This window comes from Hypomesus transpacificus, chromosome 13 (assembly GCF_021917145.1).
Source record: "Hypomesus transpacificus isolate Combined female chromosome 13, fHypTra1, whole genome shotgun sequence".
Classification (NCBI taxonomy): domain Eukaryota; kingdom Metazoa; phylum Chordata; class Actinopteri; order Osmeriformes; family Osmeridae; genus Hypomesus; species Hypomesus transpacificus.
Genome location: NC_061072.1, coordinates 5,356,825 through 5,377,684, shown reverse-complemented (window position 1 = coordinate 5,377,684; position 20,860 = coordinate 5,356,825). Strand labels below are relative to the sequence as shown.

The 20,860-nt window shown below is 45.2% G+C and overlaps 3 protein-coding genes across 10 annotated transcripts; 1 reads left to right on the top strand and 2 right to left on the bottom strand.

The window, feature by feature from the left end:
* The first annotated feature begins 327 nt into the window (after positions 1-327).
* Positions 328-8,681, top strand: bicral (BICRA like chromatin remodeling complex associated protein). 6 transcript variants are annotated; one of them, XM_047032126.1, is made up of 13 exons: positions 328-601; positions 2,870-2,918; positions 3,114-3,159; positions 3,358-3,406; positions 3,663-3,728; positions 3,828-5,009; positions 5,188-5,257; positions 5,376-5,425; positions 5,537-5,586; positions 5,735-5,877; positions 5,971-6,065; positions 6,149-6,251; positions 6,354-8,681. In XM_047032126.1, exons 3-13 carry the CDS (start codon positions 3,119-3,121, stop codon positions 6,815-6,817), a joined length of 2,313 nt encoding a protein of 770 aa, XP_046888082.1. In that variant the 5' UTR covers positions 328-601; positions 2,870-2,918; positions 3,114-3,118; the 3' UTR covers positions 6,818-8,681. The 6 variants fall into 6 exon arrangements, with proteins under 6 accessions (XP_046888082.1, XP_046888081.1, XP_046888086.1 ...); XM_047032128.1 differs by lacking the exon at positions 328-601 and adding an exon at positions 742-2,316; XM_047032129.1 differs by lacking the exon at positions 328-601 and adding an exon at positions 747-852.
* Positions 8,555-12,349, bottom strand: si:dkey-21c1.4 (uncharacterized protein C17orf80 homolog). Of its 3 annotated transcripts, none has more exons than XM_047032132.1 (5): positions 12,057-12,349; positions 10,165-11,537; positions 9,922-10,035; positions 9,709-9,825; positions 8,555-9,612 (listed from the first exon to the last, which is right to left on the bottom strand). In XM_047032132.1, exons 2-5 carry the CDS (start codon positions 11,519-11,521, stop codon positions 9,584-9,586), a joined length of 1,617 nt encoding a protein of 538 aa, XP_046888088.1. In that variant the 5' UTR covers positions 11,522-11,537; positions 12,057-12,349; the 3' UTR covers positions 8,555-9,583. The 3 variants fall into 3 exon arrangements, with proteins under 3 accessions (XP_046888088.1, XP_046888087.1, XP_046888089.1); XM_047032131.1 differs by having other exon boundaries at positions 10,165-11,523; XM_047032133.1 differs by having other exon boundaries at positions 9,922-10,032; positions 10,165-11,523.
* A 2,136-nt stretch (positions 12,350-14,485) lies between these two features.
* On the bottom strand, positions 14,486-20,169 carry LOC124475657 (guanine nucleotide-binding protein subunit alpha-13-like). Its single transcript, XM_047032432.1, has 5 exons — positions 19,579-20,169; positions 18,837-19,063; positions 16,947-16,997; positions 16,614-16,814; positions 14,486-16,407 (listed from the first exon to the last, which is right to left on the bottom strand). Exons 1-5 carry the CDS (start codon positions 19,859-19,861, stop codon positions 16,036-16,038), a joined length of 1,134 nt encoding a protein of 377 aa, XP_046888388.1. The 5' UTR covers positions 19,862-20,169; the 3' UTR covers positions 14,486-16,035.
* Between the last annotated feature and the right edge of the window lie 691 nt (positions 20,170-20,860).

Sequence of the window (20,860 nt, the reverse complement as noted above, 5' to 3'; positions counted from 1 at the left end):
AGTCTATATCCATACGTGCAATAAGATGTTTGCCTATTTATTTGAAAGGAATAAATGCATAATTAACGCAAATTATTAGACCACGGATAAAAAAAATGACTTCAGTGAAATGTTCGAATGCAATCCAAGTATCGTCAATGACACAACTCAGTTATGTACAGAAACAACATTTTGTTTAAGTTATGTCTGTGTAAAAGGGGACAGAATAATACAAATAAATGTTAGGGGTAAACTAGTGAATCTACTGATTTCACACTGAACCATAAGTTGCCAGTGTGTGGTTATGAGCTGCTGTCAAATTAAGGTGTGGCATCGATTTCTGGCCCGCCCCCTGCCGTTTGTTATGGTCAAGACCACAATTGCAATTTTTTCATTTTTATAGGGAGAGAAATATATATATTATTTGGGTTAGAAAGTAGAGGGGAATTAATCTATGATAACAGATAGCTTTGTGTCGATATGATATCTTTTACTGGTGAGTCCTGTATGAGTACTTATTGTACTGTAGGTTTCTGTGATGCTGCCTTCTGTGCACTACCCCGACGACCCGTGCGGTGATGGCGAGGAAACCCCGTTGACAAGGCACTGCTTTTTCATGACGGTGAGTTTCCCTTTGAGTGTATTATAATTTTGTGATAAAATTTTCAAGGAAAAAACACACACAACCTCCTTCCTCTCTTCCTTCAGGGAGGGAAGAGAGTGAGAGTGCAGAGAAAAATCTATCTGAGACAGAAGAGAGACAGTGAGAAAAATATATGTGGGAGAGGGAGAAGGAGGAGGAGGAGAAGGAGGGGGGAGCAAATTAAAAGTTGCCAAATGGAGATATTGGGTTTCAAGAGGGGTGAGACAGTAGTAAGGGTTTGCCTCTTTTCGGTCGTCTTCGTGTTATGCTAATCGAAATAAATATTTATAGGTCAGCACTGTTTAGTCCGTTAGCCGTAACAACGAATTCTACCCGTCGTTTCTCAAATAGACTATGGCAGCGTAGCCAGCTAGCCAACCTTGACAGGCCGGTGGTTACCAGTAAAATGTTACGGAGTGTCTATCCTGAACATCTGCTTGTTTGAAAACTTGATGCTCGCCGTAAATTCCCCCATTGAAATCGTCTGTTCAGCAAATCGAGAGAAATGTGACGTTTTGCATGCTGGCAGATGAACTAAAAAGAAGAAATGGAAGCCTCCCTCGTCTAACCCCAGCAGAGAAATTGCGCGTCAGCGACGACGACTAGCTAGAGAGACTGGAGAGGACGAGGACAAGCTTTTGTGCTCGGATGAGATTATCATTGTCGATTCAGTCTATTTTTGGACATAAAAGTCGCTAGCTGTAGCTACATTAGGTGACTCCCAGGCGACGTTTCTATACAGTTCAATTGACCCGCTAAACGACCGTGTTGGGTTGTTTAACTGGGGGTAGCACAATGCTAAGGGGTACAGTTTTGGTGGGTGTTATTTCGATATCGAAAGTTAGGCTAGTTAGCTAGCTAATTGGGTAAAACATTTCGACAAATTCGTATGTACTACTAACTAAATTACTGCAACCCCGTATGGCTGGGTAGTTGCGTCTGCGCTTCCATAATTTAATTTGGTAGAGCAAGCTAGGTTCTGGCTATTGACGAACTGTTTCAGTAATTTTGTCGCCATATCACTTAAAGGCTAGAGCTTCTGTAGCAAGGTTAGCTATCTGTGTTCAAATTCGTTTTCTTTAGCAGAAATTATTGAACATATTTGCAGACCGCGGCCTCTAAATGTATTCACATTTATAGCCTATGTTTTATTAAATTTCAAACAATTTAGCCCAATCCACGTGTTACATATACCTCCTGCTAGGGCTGCACGTATCGAACAAGTCTGCTAATTTATAAAAATGTTGAGCTAGAACTACGACATAGCTAGCACTAGCTCAACTAAATGGAACCAGCAAAAAAATGCGTAGTCTGTGTCGACCTTACTAGCTAGGTAGCTATTTATCTCTAGCTAGATATACTAACACTGTCCATAGAGATACCGATTTCCTCTGGCTGAACATGTGAAATAAAACAACCACTGTATTAACTGTTTGGTTCATTATTTGAAGTTAGATGGTTAGCATAGGTATCGATATGGGAGCCGTGTTAGCAAGAGCCGTCTCTTATTTTCATTGTTCTTTCGTCACTTCTGGGTAAATACAGCAGTAGGTAGTTACATACATAAACAATCTGAAAGGAAATGCATTTTAAATGAAATCATTTTATTTCCATGTTGACTTGCAACATCCATTTTGTTTTTGACCATGTAGTGAGCTGGCACTACATTTTTCTCGAGTAAAGATGGTGTCTGGGTTAGTACAGCAGCTGCCATTTTGAAAGCAACATGTATGCTTTTGCTGAAAGCACATGCATGCTAAACGAAATATTTGATACGAACATGTCATCTGAATATGTATTTATACTTTACACACTGCAAAACATACTCCACATTCTTTCCTGGTAAAATACAATTCTAATTTCCATTCAACAATGCATTAGACATTTGAAAAACATGTTAGTCTCCTGAATAGTCCCAACACAGACGACCACACTTTGACTGCCTGTCAACACTCAATATTGTTAAAACAATTGCATCAAATGGAGGAATGGTCATATTTTAGTACATGCCTAAAGTACAAAGACATCCTTGGTATTACTCCACTTATTCATATTCAATCAGCTGTGGCAGCTGAGTTGACAGGATGAGCAGGCTGTGTGGAAGATGATCGAGAAAGTGCTCCACTGTCTAATAACAAGGAGGATCCTATGGCCAGGCTTTTAATGACTATAGTACTGCTATTCTTAATATACCCCCCCCCCCCCCTTCTCTCTTGCTCTCTTTTCACACACACTCCCACCCTACAGGATATAAAGGGTGTTCAATGACTGATTCCATGCTCTCTGCCAGAAAGCTGTGAGTGAATGCTTAATGATATTTTCAACACACCACAGATTGTCTTCCCGTTACCATACTACAATGCTGATGTATTCACGTTCCCCTAACAAAGGGTAGTTTGGTACCATGAAACCTTTGTGTCTGCTACTTGAGGTAATGATATACATTCACATTTCCCTCCCTGTACGGCTTCTTCCTGATCCGTTCTGTCAGGTGTCATGGATGATGAGGAAGATCGTCGTCTTCTGGATATTATTGGGTAAACAACTCCAAATATGTTCTAGAAAGTCAAACCATCTGCTCTGCGTGCTTCGATCAGACACGAGCATCATGCACAGGCCATTTACAAGCTCATTTCATGTTTAAAAACTGCCCATGCTGGTTTGTGCTTCCCCATTGTGTCTTTGTCCCTTTTCATCTGGTTTTCCCCCTTTTGTCTTCAATCTGTTCCTCATAGAGATGTGCAGGCGTTAAATGACTATCTCCATGGCTCCAACAACAAGTCTGTAAGTGTGCTCCACTGACTGTCCCCACAGTGTCAACAATTTGAGACCTCTGGGTTGTATTTTCATAAGACACCACACCACAAATCACCACAATAACAAACATTTTGCTACCAGCAACACAATTGGGCACTGAACAATGACAACATTTCAATTTCTGCATTCTCTGTGAGATTTGTGAGGTCTTAGCATTGATGATTATAGAAGTGTAGGGAGATGTATGTTTTCTGTGTCATGCTTGACAGCCTGGTCTCTGCAGATCGAGGAGGACGATGTGAGTAATGCAGCGTATGGGCCTGCGGGGAGCTTCTTTGCTGGAAGCGCTGTGAGTTTACATATTTTCACATGTATAGTATGCTTATTTACATACCTTTTCTGGGGGTTTGTCCTCTAAATCCCACCCTTCCCATCTCTCCTGTCTCAGGCTGGAGCCAACTCTGACCTCAAGCATGGCCCCTCTTCCCTGGGGGAGTTTGCTGAAGATTCAACGGGGACAGGCCTTCAGCTGTCCAGCAGCCTGTCGTTCATCGAGGATGAGCTGGGGGAGGCTGCATCCCCTGGAGGGGTGGAGCTGGGTGGAGAGGACCAGCCCTTTGACATACTCCAGAAGTCCCTTCTTGAGGCAGACATTACTGAGCAGACACTGGCCCAGGAGGCCTTGCTGGACTCGCAGCCGCCCTCGGTCCAGGCCACATCCCCCTTCCCCTCCCAGCTGGTCTCTGGGGGGTATGGAGGGGGGACGGGGGTTGTTACCACAGCAACGGCAACCTTCTCTGGGGGTCAGTTCCTCCAGGGGATATCCCAGCTGCCTAATGGCTCGGCCGGGCATATCCAGGTACTGGGTCCGTTTGGGGGTGGCGGTGGGGTGATGACGTTGAGCAGCCTGGACAGGTCTCCTCAGATCCTGCTGAGGCCCGGCGCCCCGGCCCCCACAACGCAGGTGTTCACCCCGCCCCCAGCTCAGCTGGGCCAGGTGGGCTTGCCATTCAAGAACATTCCTCTCCAGAACATAATCATCCAGAGAGGTCCAGGAGGGACACAGACACTGGTCAGACCCATCCAGCCTAAACCCCCCCAGTCTGGGTCTCAGACTTTGTACAGCTTGGGCATCCAGCCTACCACCACCACTGCTAATGTGGCTAACACAGCGAGCCCAGTAGGGGGACAATACACAGCCAACGGCTCTATCCTGGTGCACTCTCCTCTGGGCCAGGGACAGGCACAGGGGCAGTACTCTGTGGCTCTTACACCAGCCACCACGGTCCACAATGGCCCCACAGACCCCAACAACACCCTTCTCACCAATCAGAATGCAGTGCAGCTTGTTGCCGGGCAGAACTTCACAGCCACGGCTGGAGGTCAACTCATTGTTAACCAAGGCGGGGCAGCAGGTGTGCCGGTGGGGGGTTGGTCAACATTCCCTGGTAGCAGTCCTATCCCTGGCCAGGCAGCATGTAACCAGCGTCTGACGCTGGTGGGCCCAGCTGCAGGAGGAGTGGGCAGGGGGCAGGTTTCTGAGAGCCCAGTGCAGCGCCTGGTGGTGACCCACAACAGCTCCTCCCTATCCCCCGGCCTGGCTCCTCAGGAGCAGCAAGACTACACCCAGGTACAGCAGCCACCTCCAGACACCTGCATCTGCTTCTCCTCTCTCTGGCCTTTCCACTACTTTCCTCCTGCCTTTCCTACTTAAGAAATATGTGTTTGTCTCTTCATATTATAAGTATGTCCTCCAACTGCTATGGTTTGATGGTCCGCTGTGAGTGAATTGTCCTTGTCTTCCTCAGGATTCTTCATCACCTGGCCTTTCCCAGGATGGTTCACAGGCACAGCTTGTCAACCTCCTTGGCACCAAAGGTGAGGACCCCTGTCAGTTGGTGTGTGTGTGTGCTCACACACACTGTGACCTATCTAATAGATGTGTTTTCAGTGTACTGGTATTAATGACTATCCATCCCATTGTTTGCTGTTGTAGCAATGAAAACGACCACGTCCATCTGTCAGGACTCCCTGCTGATTGCACAGGTACCAGAGATGTTGCTGTGTGTTTGTGATGGGGTGGGGGTGATAGAGGAGATGGTGTGACAGTGAGACGTGTGCTGATCAGTGTGATGACGAGGCTGTGATCTCCCACAGGGCTGCACCCAGAAGCGTCCAGCACCCCATCAGCTGACCAGAGGAGGCATGTGAGTGCTCACACTGGCTGTATGGCAGAACATCTGTGTCTGGAGGAAAAATTGCCTTTATGTCCAAATAATTTGTAAAAAGTTACAGCTGTGCATAGGCCTCAAGTGTCCTGCAATTTTTTGATTGTGTACGTTTTCTCTCCTTCAGGATTCTGCAGCAGCTGAGAAAGGATCATTCTGGAGTGTTGTCAACAGACTACAGGCGTTTCACTTCGTTGGAAGATACGTTTCACAGACTCATGCCCTATCACGTGTTCCAGGGCGCTGCACCAAATCATGAGTTCTATCTTGGTAAACTCAACCTTGTGATTGAAATAATATAAATGGGAAAGGCTCTGAAAAGAGAGATGTGTGTGTGTAAACTGACTGTCCTGTTGTTCACAGTGGATGAGGAGTTTGAGTCTGTGGCTACACAAGTACTGAAGAGAACCCAGGCCATGGTTAACAAATACAGACGTTTACTCATGGTGGAGGCTGAGGTGAGAACACACACACTCACACACACACACACACACACACACGCGTTCTGCTACTAACTGAAGGTCCTACCTGTCCTGTCCAGCGCTCTAGTCCTTCTTCAGAGATGGTGATGATCGACAGGACCTTCAACCAGGAGGAACGTAGTAACCTGACCCAGGACAAGAGGATGGTACTAGTTGACCCGGGTACAGACTGCTGCAGTTTTGGCTAAGAGGCTAAGAGGGACAAGCCAGAAAATGAAAGGTTTTTGTGTCAGAACAGCTGTTGATAGTGTGCTCTCTGTGCAGATGGCTTCCTGGAGGAGTTCTGCTGTGGAGTGAAGCCGTCCCCTGCCCTGCCAGACCCCTACCTGCCTCCCCCCTCAACCAGCTGCAGACAGACAGGCACAGGCCCCCAGGGGCCAGGGAGGACAGACCCCCAGGCCGGGTATGGGGACCCGGGGGGGGGTGGAGGAGGGAAGGAAAGGGGGGGTCTGTCTCAGCACATAGACACATCTGCCAAAAGCATCCTGGACCTTAAAAGGACGCGGCAAACTTACGGCTCCAACAACAGCCTCGTAGCTGCCAGCAACCATCAGCATGCCAGCCTCTCTCCACCCACAGCCCTGGCAGCAGGACCCACTCACTACCAGGTGTCTCAGCTGTCCTCCCCATCCCTCCAGCCCCACCTCCCCCCGGAGCTGTCCTCGCCCCCAGCCACAGACACAGACTCGGTCCTGGAGGCAGCGGTCAACAGCATTCTGGAATGTTAGACCTGCCACCTGCTGCTTCCGACTGCTCCCAACCTCCACCCACTCACCACATACTCTCCTGGGTGGGACTCTTATTTAGTCACTTTTTGTCTTTCAATCCCTCCCTCCCTCCCTCACCCCCTCCCTCTGGGTGTGTTAGGGAATGAGGTTGGCTTCGTGGTCCTATCCACACCCCTGCACCCTGTGCTGCGCAGCGCCGTGCTCACTGACTGTGCAGAAGAACAGGGATGAGGAGAATTTGAATGATTCTGTGCCTGAGAAATTCTGTGTTGTCTTTGACACGTTTACAAGAAGCATTGTCTTCTGCAACTGACACAGGAGTCAGATATGAGTTGGGAAGGGAAGTTTGGATTGTTCCTCAGAGGAATATGGAAATGATACAGTACAACACATTCTGCACAGACGATCTGGTTCAGCCATGCCATTTAGATGACTCCCCATTCACACAAGGATTGGATCATTTGCATAAAACAAGTGTGGAATGACATCACTATCTCATCTCTGCCTGTCAGCTGACTAGAACAGTCTATGATGACATTGGTTTTTTCTCCCATAAATGAATTAAGTTAACCCCACACACATACACACAATGTGTCTAAAAGCATTTGTCTGCCAGTTTTCTGTCATTTGATCTATTTTGGCATTTTTCTTTTGTACCTTAAAGGTATGTGAACCCCCTACACACCTGTACACACACGGCGTGCTTGTGTTTGGGGGTGTAAACCCTCAGATTGAGGGAGATATGTTACAACATGTTTTATCTTTTTTTTGTGTTGATGGAATCGTTCTCCTTGTAATTTTTAAACGTCACTTGTGATATAAGTGATGACCTAGCTTTGTGACCACGGTAAGTTGATGTGTGAATGATTCATGTGATTGACCCTGGCTGCTCATGTCCAGCCTTTGCATATTGCTCTATGCTAGTACGTGTTCTGATGTCTGCGTCTCTTCACGTGTGTGATGGTGCGTGTTTGGTCATGTCAGTCCATTACCTCCCAGTCATCAACCTTCACTCATGTTGTCCTTCCCTATGAGGGCCCAGCGTGTCTACAAAGCTCTGTAGTCTCACTGGGGGAGGAGCTGAGGGTCTTGCCGAGGTAGTGATGCCAGTTGGGGGAGGTCATCCTCTAGGCCTTGTTATGTGACCGGTACCTCCAGCTCTCTGCGTCTGAACCCCACTTGTTTCAGCCCCTCGTCTGCAGGTCCACCCTGAGAGACACCCCTGTGTACACTGTGGAAGAGGGGTTCAGCCTGCTCAGGCTGAGGGGGCCAGGCTGCATATGATAGGACATATTAGAGAGCCTAGTGTTGACATGTAGGCTATGCCCTGCTCATCACAGAAGCTGATGTCAACCCTCTCTTGAACCCAGACATTGAATAGACCTGAGTTTGGTACAGGGCTGTGCAGCAATGCTGCAGCAGCATAGGTCTTACATAGTGGGGTTGCTACCATTAGTTGTGTAACTATGTATGGCCTGTGTCCATATAGTAACTATGTATGGCCTGTGTCCATATATTTGACTAAAGACTGACAATTTAATGTGCATATGCTCATTTCTCCATGGAGAACTATTATTTTTTATCTATTTGCACCCATTTTCACTGTCAAATTCTTTTTGTATGTCTCACTCTCAACTTTATTTCCATAGTTTGTTTTTTTTAAATAAAAAAAATCTAAAAGTCAAACAAAATATTTATAGTTTTTGTAAGGAGAAAAAAAGAATTTAAAACAGGAAGCAAAAGTTATTTTTTATTCTGTTGGCAATTAAAATTTCAAAACAATATTGTTACAAATGACTGTCAGTTCTAGTTAATGTGTGTTCACTTCAGAGTTAAGTCCATAATAAACTCTTTATGAATACAATCACAGAAGTTATCTACTGAAGTCATACATTCCACAGTCTGAGTAGACTACATGCCCCCTACCTGTCTCTTATCTCATACTTGGACTACGGTTTTAACATTCACACTACAAACTTGTTCTGTACATTTGACATTAGACGTTGAGGTAGTGTATGGACAGCATAACCACAGTAACATAACCTACAAACTGAACCAGCACAGCCCACTGTGGCTTTAATAAATGAAAATGCTCCAATACTGACCCCTACTGGACTCTAGGTAGTTTGATGGAACTGTGGAACTGTCCAGTTCCATAAAAAAGTGACCGAATCATCATGATTTCTGTAAAGAGGTCAATACATTGAATTTGATCTTTAATTAACAACAATAAAACAGTCTGCTTCAACCATTTAGAGGGACCAGGAGACAGATAACCTCGAGCCAGATCAATGAGGAGAGATGGAAGTTAATTGGTGGAGCTATCCTGCCCAGTGACACTTGACACAATGTCAAGTGTCACAACACATACCTGATGTGAACTATGCTCGAAACTAAAGAGGTGAAAACTTTTCATTTTTGGTGTGTCATTCTTTGAAGAAGACTGTCAATTTCTGTGATTTAGTAAAAAATCTGATCAAATGTAACCACCAATTCATGCAGAAATCCAAGTCATTCCTGTATATAAACATGAATTCATTTACATTGTGAATGACTTGGTGAACCAATGTGTAGGTTCTGGACCTATGGCTTCTCTTCTGAAATGACATCCTTCTAAGAAGAAAACCAGAAGGCAGTGCAGACATCCTTCAGACACTCGTACTGTATGTGCACTGGTGTGTATCATGTCAGTGTTATCTTCTTCTGAGGCCAGCCTGTCTGACCATGGTGAGGGGTGCTTCTGCTATCCACACGGTCTCCTCCCCCTCAGTGGTATCTCCTCCAGCGGTCTCGCTCTGCAAGATAGGGTGGATCCCATCATTCAAGAAGAGCCACATGATCCATGTATTTGTATGGTATGGCAGCACCTCCATTTGAGTTCCTATACTTACTGATGTGTGGGTAATTCCATGTGTAGCTGAGAACACAATACCCTGCTAACAGCATAGCCACTCCTCCAACACCTCCTTTCTTGACATCGATGTATCTCCTGTAATACCACTGCCAGCCTATAAACACACACACACCTAATGGTTAAGCTCATAAATACAGTGACTCCACAGGTGTGTGTTCCATGTGTCTGAGATGAGAGCGTGACCTCTGACCTCTGTGAAGCATGTGGGCTGCCTCTCGGGGGTGGTTGGGGAGTTGGTCTGCCAGCCAGCCAGGGAGCTGCCTCAGTGTCACTTCTCCTAGAGCCCGCTGTGTCACAGCACCTGCTGCCCCCCGCCCCACACACACACACACACACACACACACACACACACACACAATGAAAACACTCCTATTTAAACAATCACAATTGTACAATTGCAGTATTTGACTCATTAGCAGGCTGAATGACTGACCTAGAGCCTCCTGCTCTGCAAGTTGCTGTGCCTTGGTCTTGAGCTCCATCCCCTGTCTCAAACTCTGGGCTATATCCATGACGACAGGGGCTGGGCGGGGGGGCACCGTGGAGCTCCAGACAACAGGAGGTGTGTCTCGTGTGTGAGACGTGTTCAGGAGGCCTGGGGAACGTGTGAGGCTGGACGGCAGGCTGGTCATTATGGTTTTGTTTCCTGTCCTGGTTCGTGGTACAGGGGTGGATGCTGGGAGAACTGGAACATTCACTGGACGTAAAGCGCTGCTTTCACTGAGGTCTCTGACAGGTCTCCTAGAGTCTATCATGTTGAACAGATGGTTCGCACTCTGGACTGCAGTGGTAGATTTAATCTGGTCTAGTATTGATTTCTGACTTTCAGTATTTAAGTTGCTTAAGATGGTGTGGTCCTGGAGAACTGGCCTGATCTGATCAACACCTGACCAGTGCAACCTTTCCATCTTCTCCACCTCCCTGCCTGAAGATCCTCTGTTCCTCTCCACCTCTGCACCTTCAGCCCAGGCACCGTCCCCACAGCTTGGACCCTGCAGCCCCCCATCCATCAGCCCCTGCTGCCCAGGACCCTGGGAGACAGAAGGAGGCGTTGCCTCCACTGCCAGTCCAGCCTTCTGTCTTTGTGGTTTCTTCTTGGCAGCATCTTTGGGTTGGAGTCTAACTGGGCCAGGGTCAAGGGCAGATTTGGTGCTCCCTGTGTTTTCAGTCATTTTGAGTTTAGAGGATGTGACTGGACGTCCTGTGTCCCCGTGAGAGACTGGGGACGTACATGACACGAGATCTGGAGCCAGACTGGGCTCTGGGGAGAGCAATAGACCTGTGGAAGCAGCTTCTGTTCCCAACAGTGTTTTAGATCCTGAGTCCGAGTACTCCTTAGGAGCACGAACACCCTTCTTCTTGGGTTTAGTGATGGGGGGGTTGATGGAGAGAAGAGGCAAGGGGACAGGCTTTATGTCATCAACAATCCTGTGTTTCTTCTTCTGGGTTGTTGGTAATGATGGCAAAGCTGCTGGGGATGAAGATTCTAGTGTTTTCTTACTCTTCTTAGTTGGTGAGGAAGATGCTGATGATGGTGGCGGTGATGGTTTCTCAGTCTTCTTAGCTGATTTCTTGCCACTTGATCTCTTGTTGGCATTTGCTGTTTCTAGCAATGCCAACGATGGTATTGAAGATGTGTTTACTGGTGATGGATGGTTCTGCTGGTGGGAAGCTGTGATGGGGTTCTTGGAGGCTTGTGTTGCCTGGGCGACTGGGGCATATTTGCAGTGAGGGAGGTGGGTCTTCAGCCTCTTAAAGCTTTTCCCACAGAATGGGCATGTCTCCAACATGTCTGGAAGACAAGATCTGGGATCATTATATAGTATGTAATCAGAAGACACATTACGTTATCTCTGTAGTCCAGGTGGAAAGGCACCAGGAACTAAATGGATTAAGCATTTACTAATTTAGGAAGCAACTGATTTAAAATTTCGGGAGTCAATGTGAGAATTGTGCACATAGCCAAAAAGTTCAGGTGGCAATAACATTACACATGAGAGTAGTTAGAATCGGAATAAGAATATATAATCGGATCAAATTTGACGTTGGGCAATGTTAACGGGGCAATGGATGTCACGACTTATCATTAATAATTCGTGCTTTTTAGGTAGTCATTTAGACTTTTGTGTTAATACATTCCCGAACAATTTGTTCTTTACTCCGTCTTAAACTTCCGTCACTGCTTAAATGCACGTCGTGTACTGGGCGTGCTGGCCTGCATGCAACTGGAGGAACACGTGCCAACAACAGTTCATGCTCTTGACCTTGCAGACATCGTTTGTAATGTTAAACTACACGACGAGGACGACATTAGCGTGAACATACCTGATATTTATAATGACATGCCCCAGTATGAACTACATCTTAACACAGCAGGCTTAAACGCCCCCTGTTCTTTCCGTAACCTTTTCTTTTTTTCTGAAAAGCCCCTCTAGGTAGCAGGATGAAACGCCTGAATGTAAATACAATATTTACTGAATGACCGGCAAAAACACTGACTGAAGAAAAAGTGGCAAGTTTGGTAAATTAGGCTTCTCATCCCATGTTTACATGAGCTACTGTACATTTCAAAACGAGCGAAACGTGTTACTCTGAGAGCGGCTTACATTGTGTCGTAAAGCCACTGCACAAATGATTTGGGGGTTTTCAAAGTAAGAGTCCTGCTGAAAACTCCATACGGGTGACTCCATATTCTCTCAATGGGGAATAGTGCATTACATTACATAGGTCACCAAAGTTACCCTTACATAAAGTTGTCACCATTAACTCACAACATCACTTGTATTGGTTCTTAATGGGAGAGGATTAAGTGTATTATTCAAACCGAGTTACCTTCCACTAAAATAAAATGTGTTGCCATTTGTCCACTAAAAGGCAAACTACTGGGAGAGAATACATTTCGAACATGTATTATAAAGAATTAATAGATATATCAGTGACAATATTAGTCATTTGGAGTGTTCAAACACAGATTAGAATAAACTCAACTTTATTGTCACTGTTTACAGGACAAGTAGCTACAGAGCCAATGCAATGTAGTTAGCATCTAACCAGAAGTGCTAATAGTAACAGCTTAGTGCAATAGGAATAGCTTAACAGGGCAACAGTGTAGTGTAGTGTAGGGAAAAAAAACTGATGTACTGGAGTACAGATTAAATAGAGTGCAAGTACAGTGTAGTGCAATGAATGTAAGTGTTAGGTTGTGTAAGAGTCTGGAGGTGTTATCCTGGGGTGTGGGGAGGGATAGGGGGTGGCATTAGAGTCCAAGGTTCAGCAAGTGGACAGCTGAGGTGAAGAAGCTGTTCCTGAGCCTGCTGGAGCGACAGCAGAAGCTTCTGGAGCTCTTCCCAGATGGAGGGGGAGAAGAGGCTGCGGTTGGGGTGAGATGGCTGTCTCCCTCCATAGGCAGCGCTGTCGCTGGATGTCCTCGCTGGAGCGTAGCTGGGTACTGTGACGGGTACGAGGAAGTGTCGGCCTCTGCCACCCTCTCCAGGCCCTTCTAGTCAGACACTGAGCCATCCACACTGAGATGCTGTGTGTCAGAATGCTCTCTTTGTTACAGCGGTCCCAGGAGAGGTTCTCAGACATGTGGACCAGGAACTTGAAGCCAGGCACACACTCCACCTCGGCCCCATCCATGTGGTTGAGGGGTTCTTCCTCATCTGCCGGTAGTCCAAGGGGATCTCCTTGATCTTCTGGGAGGTGAGGGCAAGGTGGGTGTCAGAACACCGCATCGCCAGGTGCTTCTCCTTCCTGGAAGCCATCTCATGGTTGTCTACCATCAGGCCACTGGCTGGTGTCACCCGTTAACCTGATCATGGTGTTCCAGCCGTGAATAGGTTATTTATGAGTCTAATGAAACGGTCAGTCAACAATGATAAAAATCTACAACCTGAATTCCTTCGGTCTTCTCCCTTATGCACAGTGATTTCTCCAGTTTCTCTGAATCTTTTGATGATGTTATGCACTGTAGATGATGAGATTTGCAAAGCCTTTGCAATTTGACGTTAACGAACATTATTTTTAAAGTAGTCCACAATCTTGTTACGCACTCTTTCACAGATTGGAGGGCCTCTGCCCACCTTTACTTCTGAGGGACTCTGCCTCCCCAAGACATCCATTCATAGCTAATCATGTTACATACCTGATATCAATTAACTTAATTAGCTGCTAGATGTTCCCAAAGCTGAATTTTTTTCCAAACTTCTTGCTTTTTCAGCCATTTGTTGCCCCCGTGCCAACTTTTTTGAGACCTGTAGCAGGCAAATTTCAAATAAACTCATTTAGTGGATAAAAGTGTAAAATGTCACAGTTTAAACATTTGTTATGTTATATATGTTATATTGTAAATAAAATATTGGCTCATGTGATTTGAAAGTCTTTTAGTTTTCATTTTGTTCAAATTTAAAAAACGTCCCAACTTTTCCGGAATTCGGGTTGTAGTTTAATTGTAAAAAAAATAAAGCAAGATTCAACATGGCCCAGATTTAAGAAATGGGGGTATTATGATAGTGGAATATTTATTATATTGGTGGCACAGACAGATGTACAGTAATGTCACCTTATGTCTAAGTGGGGGACTTTAAACTCCTTTTAAAGTAGGTCCTTAAATCATAAATGAATCACAGCACACTGATCCACACAGAGTTCCACCGAGTCCTAATTATTGGCTGTGGTAGAATACACAACACTACAGTGCATGCTACACGTTATATGCTAAGAGACAGCAGAATGGGACTATAGGTGTCACACACTCCATTAGAAAATGTAATTTATTGGAACAGTTAGGCATTAGACTCATCTCTGAGAGGAATTAATAGATTTTAGGAGAAGAAATGACAAAGGCATACAGAAAAAACACAAATCATAAGTAAGGCAAAATCTGAAACATTCAGTAAAGTACAACAAATATCTGCAATTCATTTATAACAACCATATGACAATAAACCTTGGGGTATTGTACAGACAGATATGTAGAAGGCGGCCAGGTAAGAAGTACCAGCAACTCAGGTCTCATGGCTGATCAGACATGAGGAGAAGGGAAGGCAAAATATGTATTCAATGGGGTCTTTGACTGTTGATCCCAGTAAAGAAGAAACTGTAATTTGGCAGTCACACTAATCACACACATACTCACATCCACTCCACCTTAGCATGCATGGTCTGATTGAGGATCAGCTAGGACTCATCAAGCAACCAAGCTGATTAACCCCTTTGGACTACACTAAGACAGACCCGTTGATGAAGCTAGTGTGAGACAGGTCAGAGAGGGAAGGTGGAAAGAGCAGAAAGAGAAACAGAATTAAACATAAGGCCTGCATGTGACTATACAAACTGGCTACAGTATTACATTCAGGAAACGGAACAAAAACATGTCATATTCCAAATCTACAGAACGAACTACAGTGGATCTCTGTACATCTATTAACAAAAGCATCCAAGAGTACAGCACTGTGTGAGCTCCAGAGAACACAAGCCATGAGGATACAGTATTTACTACCAGGCACCTGCACTACTACCAGGCACCTACACAAACAGTTACTGGATAGACAAGGCAGAGAACAACTCTGAGGCACTTATATTAGAAAGTTTTAGTTCAATTATAATAATGACATAATTGACAGTGGTCTCCATTCAACCCTGAGAATATATTATGTCTGTAGGCCAACAGCCATAATAGCCCTGCGTATAGCCCTGCGTATTGGTGTATGTGTGTGTGTGTGTATGCTCCAGACCATGAAGAAATTACATTTTTGAATTGAATTTTCTTGTTACACAGGTTTCATAAAGCATGCAGATCAATTGATTGGGAAACAAGACTTTGGATTAACCAAACACAAACATTTGTTCATACACACACACACAAACATACCCACAATAACATAAAGACACACACACACACCTCCCAAGGCCACATTTCAGCAGTGAATAAGTCTCTTGAGACCTATAGAAAGGGGCTGTGGGAGTCTATTTTACTACACAGCAGAGCTGTTCTCAGGTTATAGGAGTGTAGGTGCTTTCAGAGAGGAAGACAGAGCAGGCAGGGCTCCCACTGATCTGACATCAGTGCCTATCCAGCATTTATTTGCTCCTGTTCTTGTAACCCGCATCATGATTCAGTCCCTCCTATAGGTAGCCTATACTGGCCTCAGAAAAAACTCTCAGTCAATCAATCGTCAACAAGGAGTAAAAACCAAATAAAAACATTGAGACCACAGAAGGGGAGTCTTGCAGATCCTCCTGGTCGCTCTATCACCCTCTCTCAGAGGTCAACCTCACTCAGGTCAGCTTCAGGTCTCTCAGGTCACTGGAGCATGAGCTGTTTCAGGTTGTCATGGAGAATGGTGTCCTTGACATCCCGAAACACCAGGCGTATGTTCTCCGTGTTGATGGCGGTGGTGAAGTGGTGGTAGAGGGGCTTTTGTGTCGTGTCACGCCGTTTCCCCCGGAAACAGTCCACCAGGAACTTCTGCACTTCCGGCAGGCTGCTTTCCGGCCCAGTATACTCTGGGAAGTAGTCCCTGAGAGGAACGCTCTGCACCTTCTCCTCCAGCAGGTCCGTCTTGTTGAGGAAGAGGATGATGGACACGTTGCTGAACACGCGGTTGTTGACGATGGTCTCGAAGATGTTAAGAGACTCTTGCAGGCGGTTGGTTTCCCGGTCCTCCATCAGCACCTAAACAGAATAAAGTCACATCCTCATGAGGGAACTGACTTACTCAATCCGAAAGAGAACAAAAATACAATGATGACATTCACAAAAGGCAAGATCCACATCAGCTACATAAATGATTGTTAAGTTCTAGATGACTGTGTGAATAATCACCTTTTCATGCGGAGAGACGTGTGATGTGAGGGTGCAGGGTGTGAGAGGGTGTTTACCTGGTCGTACTCAGAGGAAGATACAAGGAAGAGAATGGACGTGACGCAGTCGAAGCACTCAAACCAGCGTCTCCTCTCTGAGCGCTGGCCCCCCACGTCCACCATCTTGAAGGGCACGTTCTTGATCTCAAAGTCGTACTCGTGGATGCCCTTGGTGGGCTTCCGGGCCAGCAGAACATCCTGCTGGCTGGGAATGTAGTTCTGGTGGGGGAGGGAGGGAATGTAAAGGGTTTGCAAGAACATTTCTACAGAATGCCCCAAAAGAAAACAAATGGACATACATTTCCATTATCACTCATTATCTTTGCTACAAAACACACAGAAAAGACTTACCGGCTCACCAAGTTTTTCTACATTGTCCAAGAAATATTTAACAGACTCCCCCTGTGACAAAGCGAGAAAACATCATTCTTTACAGCACATAAACAGGCCTAACACTGCATTACAAAATATCGTTTAGAACCTGAAAATATTCAGTTTGGATTGCAGACAATGGGGAACCAGCTTCTAAATGATGTGTCAGATTCTTCAACACCTTAAAAAAGGCAAAAGGCAGTTTAGCACAGATTTAAATGACAAATAAACCTGATCTGCTTATTTCAAAAAGGGAAGTTGACCTATTAGGCAACCCTCCTTATCACTGTGATTACACATAACAGGAGTGTGTGTTTGGTGTTTCCTTAACATAGAACCGTAGGCCATAGAAGATGTATTTCCATGCTGTTCTGTTGCCATTTCTGACAGAGAACTGCATGCCCAGACACGAGACTCAACACTGCCAGGACTGGGTTACATTCCACCCTATGCCTGTTTATGTATCAGGCTGCGTTCTCACACTGCTAGTTTAACACCTCGTACACAACTAGCTAACAATCAAACAGACTGAAAAACTGTGAAAACAGAACACAGAAAACGGTGTTCTGTTGGTGTGGGGCAGCTTCAGGCTGTCTAACTCAATATCACCGTGGGAGGTTCACAGAAAAATGGATAATATTCATTCTGGTATCACAGCTGTTATAGTGCAATTCTGACAATTTCCTGTCTGCTCATGATCCTACCACTTTGTTCCCTTCTCTGACCGTACTTTGAGGACTCTGGTACTCACCGTACCTGAAAAATCTGTGTGAGTCTGTGGAAGTGGCTAGGGTTGCACAAGGGAGGGGCTAGGAGGCAGCAGGGCCTAAACCTGGCTGTTCTGGACCCTCCCCCCGCCCGCTCCTACTCAGGGGTTACAGCTAGGAGCACTCTTAGCTGGATTTCACCAACAGCTATTGCCTGACAAAGCAAAACTGAAACTTAGGCTGGTTTCATAACTTCTCCAATCTCTTTATGAGCCTGACCACAGCAAATATATATAAGACTTCCTGAAGACTGATCTAGTCTGTGACATGATCAGATATTGTCCTCTGGATTCTTCACAGACATAAAGGGTATAGTGCTCTTATGGGTTGTGACATTTCAGAAGGACTGTGTTTTACATACCACTAAAACCAAAACCATAAATATTTGCTCTTGTTGTAAAAGAAGGAGTCACTGTGTAGTTAGTCTATGAGATGTGTCAATGTGGCTATATTCCTACATCACCTGATGTGTATTTGCCTCTGAATCTGAATGTATCTGTATGATGTGTGTGTGTGTGTTGTGTTTGTGAAGTTCTGTTTGTAAGCAGAAAGCAGTTTAACTCCAGATCAACATTCCAACTCAGATCACACTCCTCCATTCCCAACTAGCAGCAAGCTGTGTGCGAGTGTGTTTATGGTGTTTAAGTGTCTTGATGTTGATTAGTAACCTGTTTGTTCAATTGAGTGAAGTTGAACAATTGTAAACATTTAAGTAACTGAGTGTTCTAGTATGGTGTATCATTGCAATTCATGTATATTCTTTCCCCACAATCCCTGTAGCGAAGCTGTCGGAAGCCGAAACACAAGGAGGTGAGACTGAGGTATAAACAGGAAACAGGCTGAATCACGTGCCTGAGCACACAACATACACACACACACACACTGAGACACAGACAGTCTGTGGGTGAGAGGGAGAGAAAGAAAGCGAAAGACAAGCAAGTGAGAGGCCAGGAATGACAAAAGTCAGTGAGAACTCAGTTGAACTGTCCCTTCATTAACAGTGTGCGGACGTCCTCGATAAATAAAATATTCCTGCATTCTTCAAAGAGTACGTGTTTCTAAAAAGACAGAAAAAAAAGAATAAGATAGTGTGTGTACTGACCAGCTGGAACTCCCTGCGACGGTCATAAGCGTTCTGTATCCCTGTATCAGCCCACAGAGCCTGGATGGAGGGCAGGTACAGCAGGAACACACTCTTCTCCACCTGGCCCTGGGCCATTATCGCTGACCTGGTGTCGAACGCCATCAAACTGGCCCCATGAGTGTGATTGTCAGGGCATCCCCAGGGAATGTGTAGCTTCTCCCTCGCATCCACCAACACACGCACTCCTGGAGGAGTCACAGGTGTTAGACTTGAACTACACGCACACACACAAAATCCTCTCTTGACAATCCACTCCAACCCTCCTAGACTAGGAAAGTTTAAAATGGGATGGACACAATGTCTGAACTCTAAAAACGAAGAATTATAGATATGGCGATTGAAACCCAGACCTGAAAAGGGTTTCCTAACAGTTCACCCAAACTGGGTATTAGTCCCATTACTGTATTGACCAATTTTTTCAAGAAAGTGGCTGTTTGATAGTTCTGCCAGAGAGGAACTGATTGGTTGTAGCCTACTTTAAAAGACAGTCAAGCCATCAATGTGTAGTCTAAGCTCTTTATGAAACGTAACTTTCCGATCATCACTCAAACTGGGCCTGTTAGAAAAATGTTACAGATGCTTTTTACGTCTGAGTTTAGATAAAACTTTAACTTGAAAAAAGTCACTTCAGTAGATTAGACTAAACAATCGGTAAATTTTCCGTCATTTATTGTAGTATTATTATTGTTGTTATCATTACCTTTGATAACATTGCTGTAAATAGTAGCTCGGAACTCCTCTCTGGCTTGTTGGTCGAAGTCCTGTCCGTGTATTATCCGCATTTGTTTTAGGAAAGTAGACTTGCCGCTTTCGCCAGCGCCCAACAATAAGATTTTTACAAGCCGCTTTACGTATGTTTTATCCCGGGAGAGACATTTGTCGATTTCTTTAGATTTTCTTAGCTGCTCCACCTCGGTACTATTGAGGAGACATGCAGGGATACACACATTTAACACGGACCTGGACGGCAGGAAATCCGCCATGTTCGAACAAACTTCATCGATGCAGAGCGGGCGGCAGAGACCGTGCGCGCTCGTGTGAAGCGTGGAAACGCTGATCTCTCGTCTGTCTATTCGGGACCAAGCCCCACTTCTTCACGGGAGCCACTCTACCAAACAAATATTCAAGATACAAAAAATTCGCTGAACCAAGCTCTATAATCTTTCTTCATGCGAAATCAGATTTCAGTTAGAATAAATTAAGATGTTTTCATAATGATGTGGTACAGCATTTTCGTACAGCCTATAGATGACAGGCCTACTTGCAAACATAGCCTAACGCGCTAAAGCACATACAGAGATAAGCTATTATAAATAATTGTGTTTTTGTGTAACTACGCTGTAGTTTATAATTACCAAAGCTCGCCATCGCCATCTTTCGGTCAAATTGCGTAGATGCGCAACATGGTAGTGGCTTATAGGCTATTTAATAGCCTAAGTGAATACAATTTATGTTGGATTTTCCTTCTCTATTCTAATCGATGAGCCCTTCACGCCACCCATGTAAAACTGTTGTAGAGTTACCCTGTAGAGTTTAAATTACAGAGGAAGTTGTTGACAGGGTTTACAACGCTAGGGTGGCACTGGCAGCAGCAGCAAAAGGAAGCTTGTGTGGCTCCCCGGGCCTTCCCTGCCCCCCCCCCCCCCTTCCCCAAGTACATCAGGGGCTTAGCCCAAACCTAGGAGCTAGTAGGCCTATAGGTTTAGATGTGAGCTTAGATATGGACTTCAGAATGTAACAAAAACTCATATTGCTATATATGCCGAAAATGAAACCCACATTTTTATTTGATAAATTCCCCCCCCCCCCCAAGGGAATCCTGGTTAGTAATCAGTAGGGTAGTGTCAGAATGTTGTCGGTAGTGTTACTCTATGTGTTATGTGCGTTTTAAGTAATGACCGGAAATCGGCTCTGCTCTGGAAAGAAACGGAAGTCGAGCTCATAGCTTCAGGAGCACACCTGCGCGCCGGTGTAGCACATCA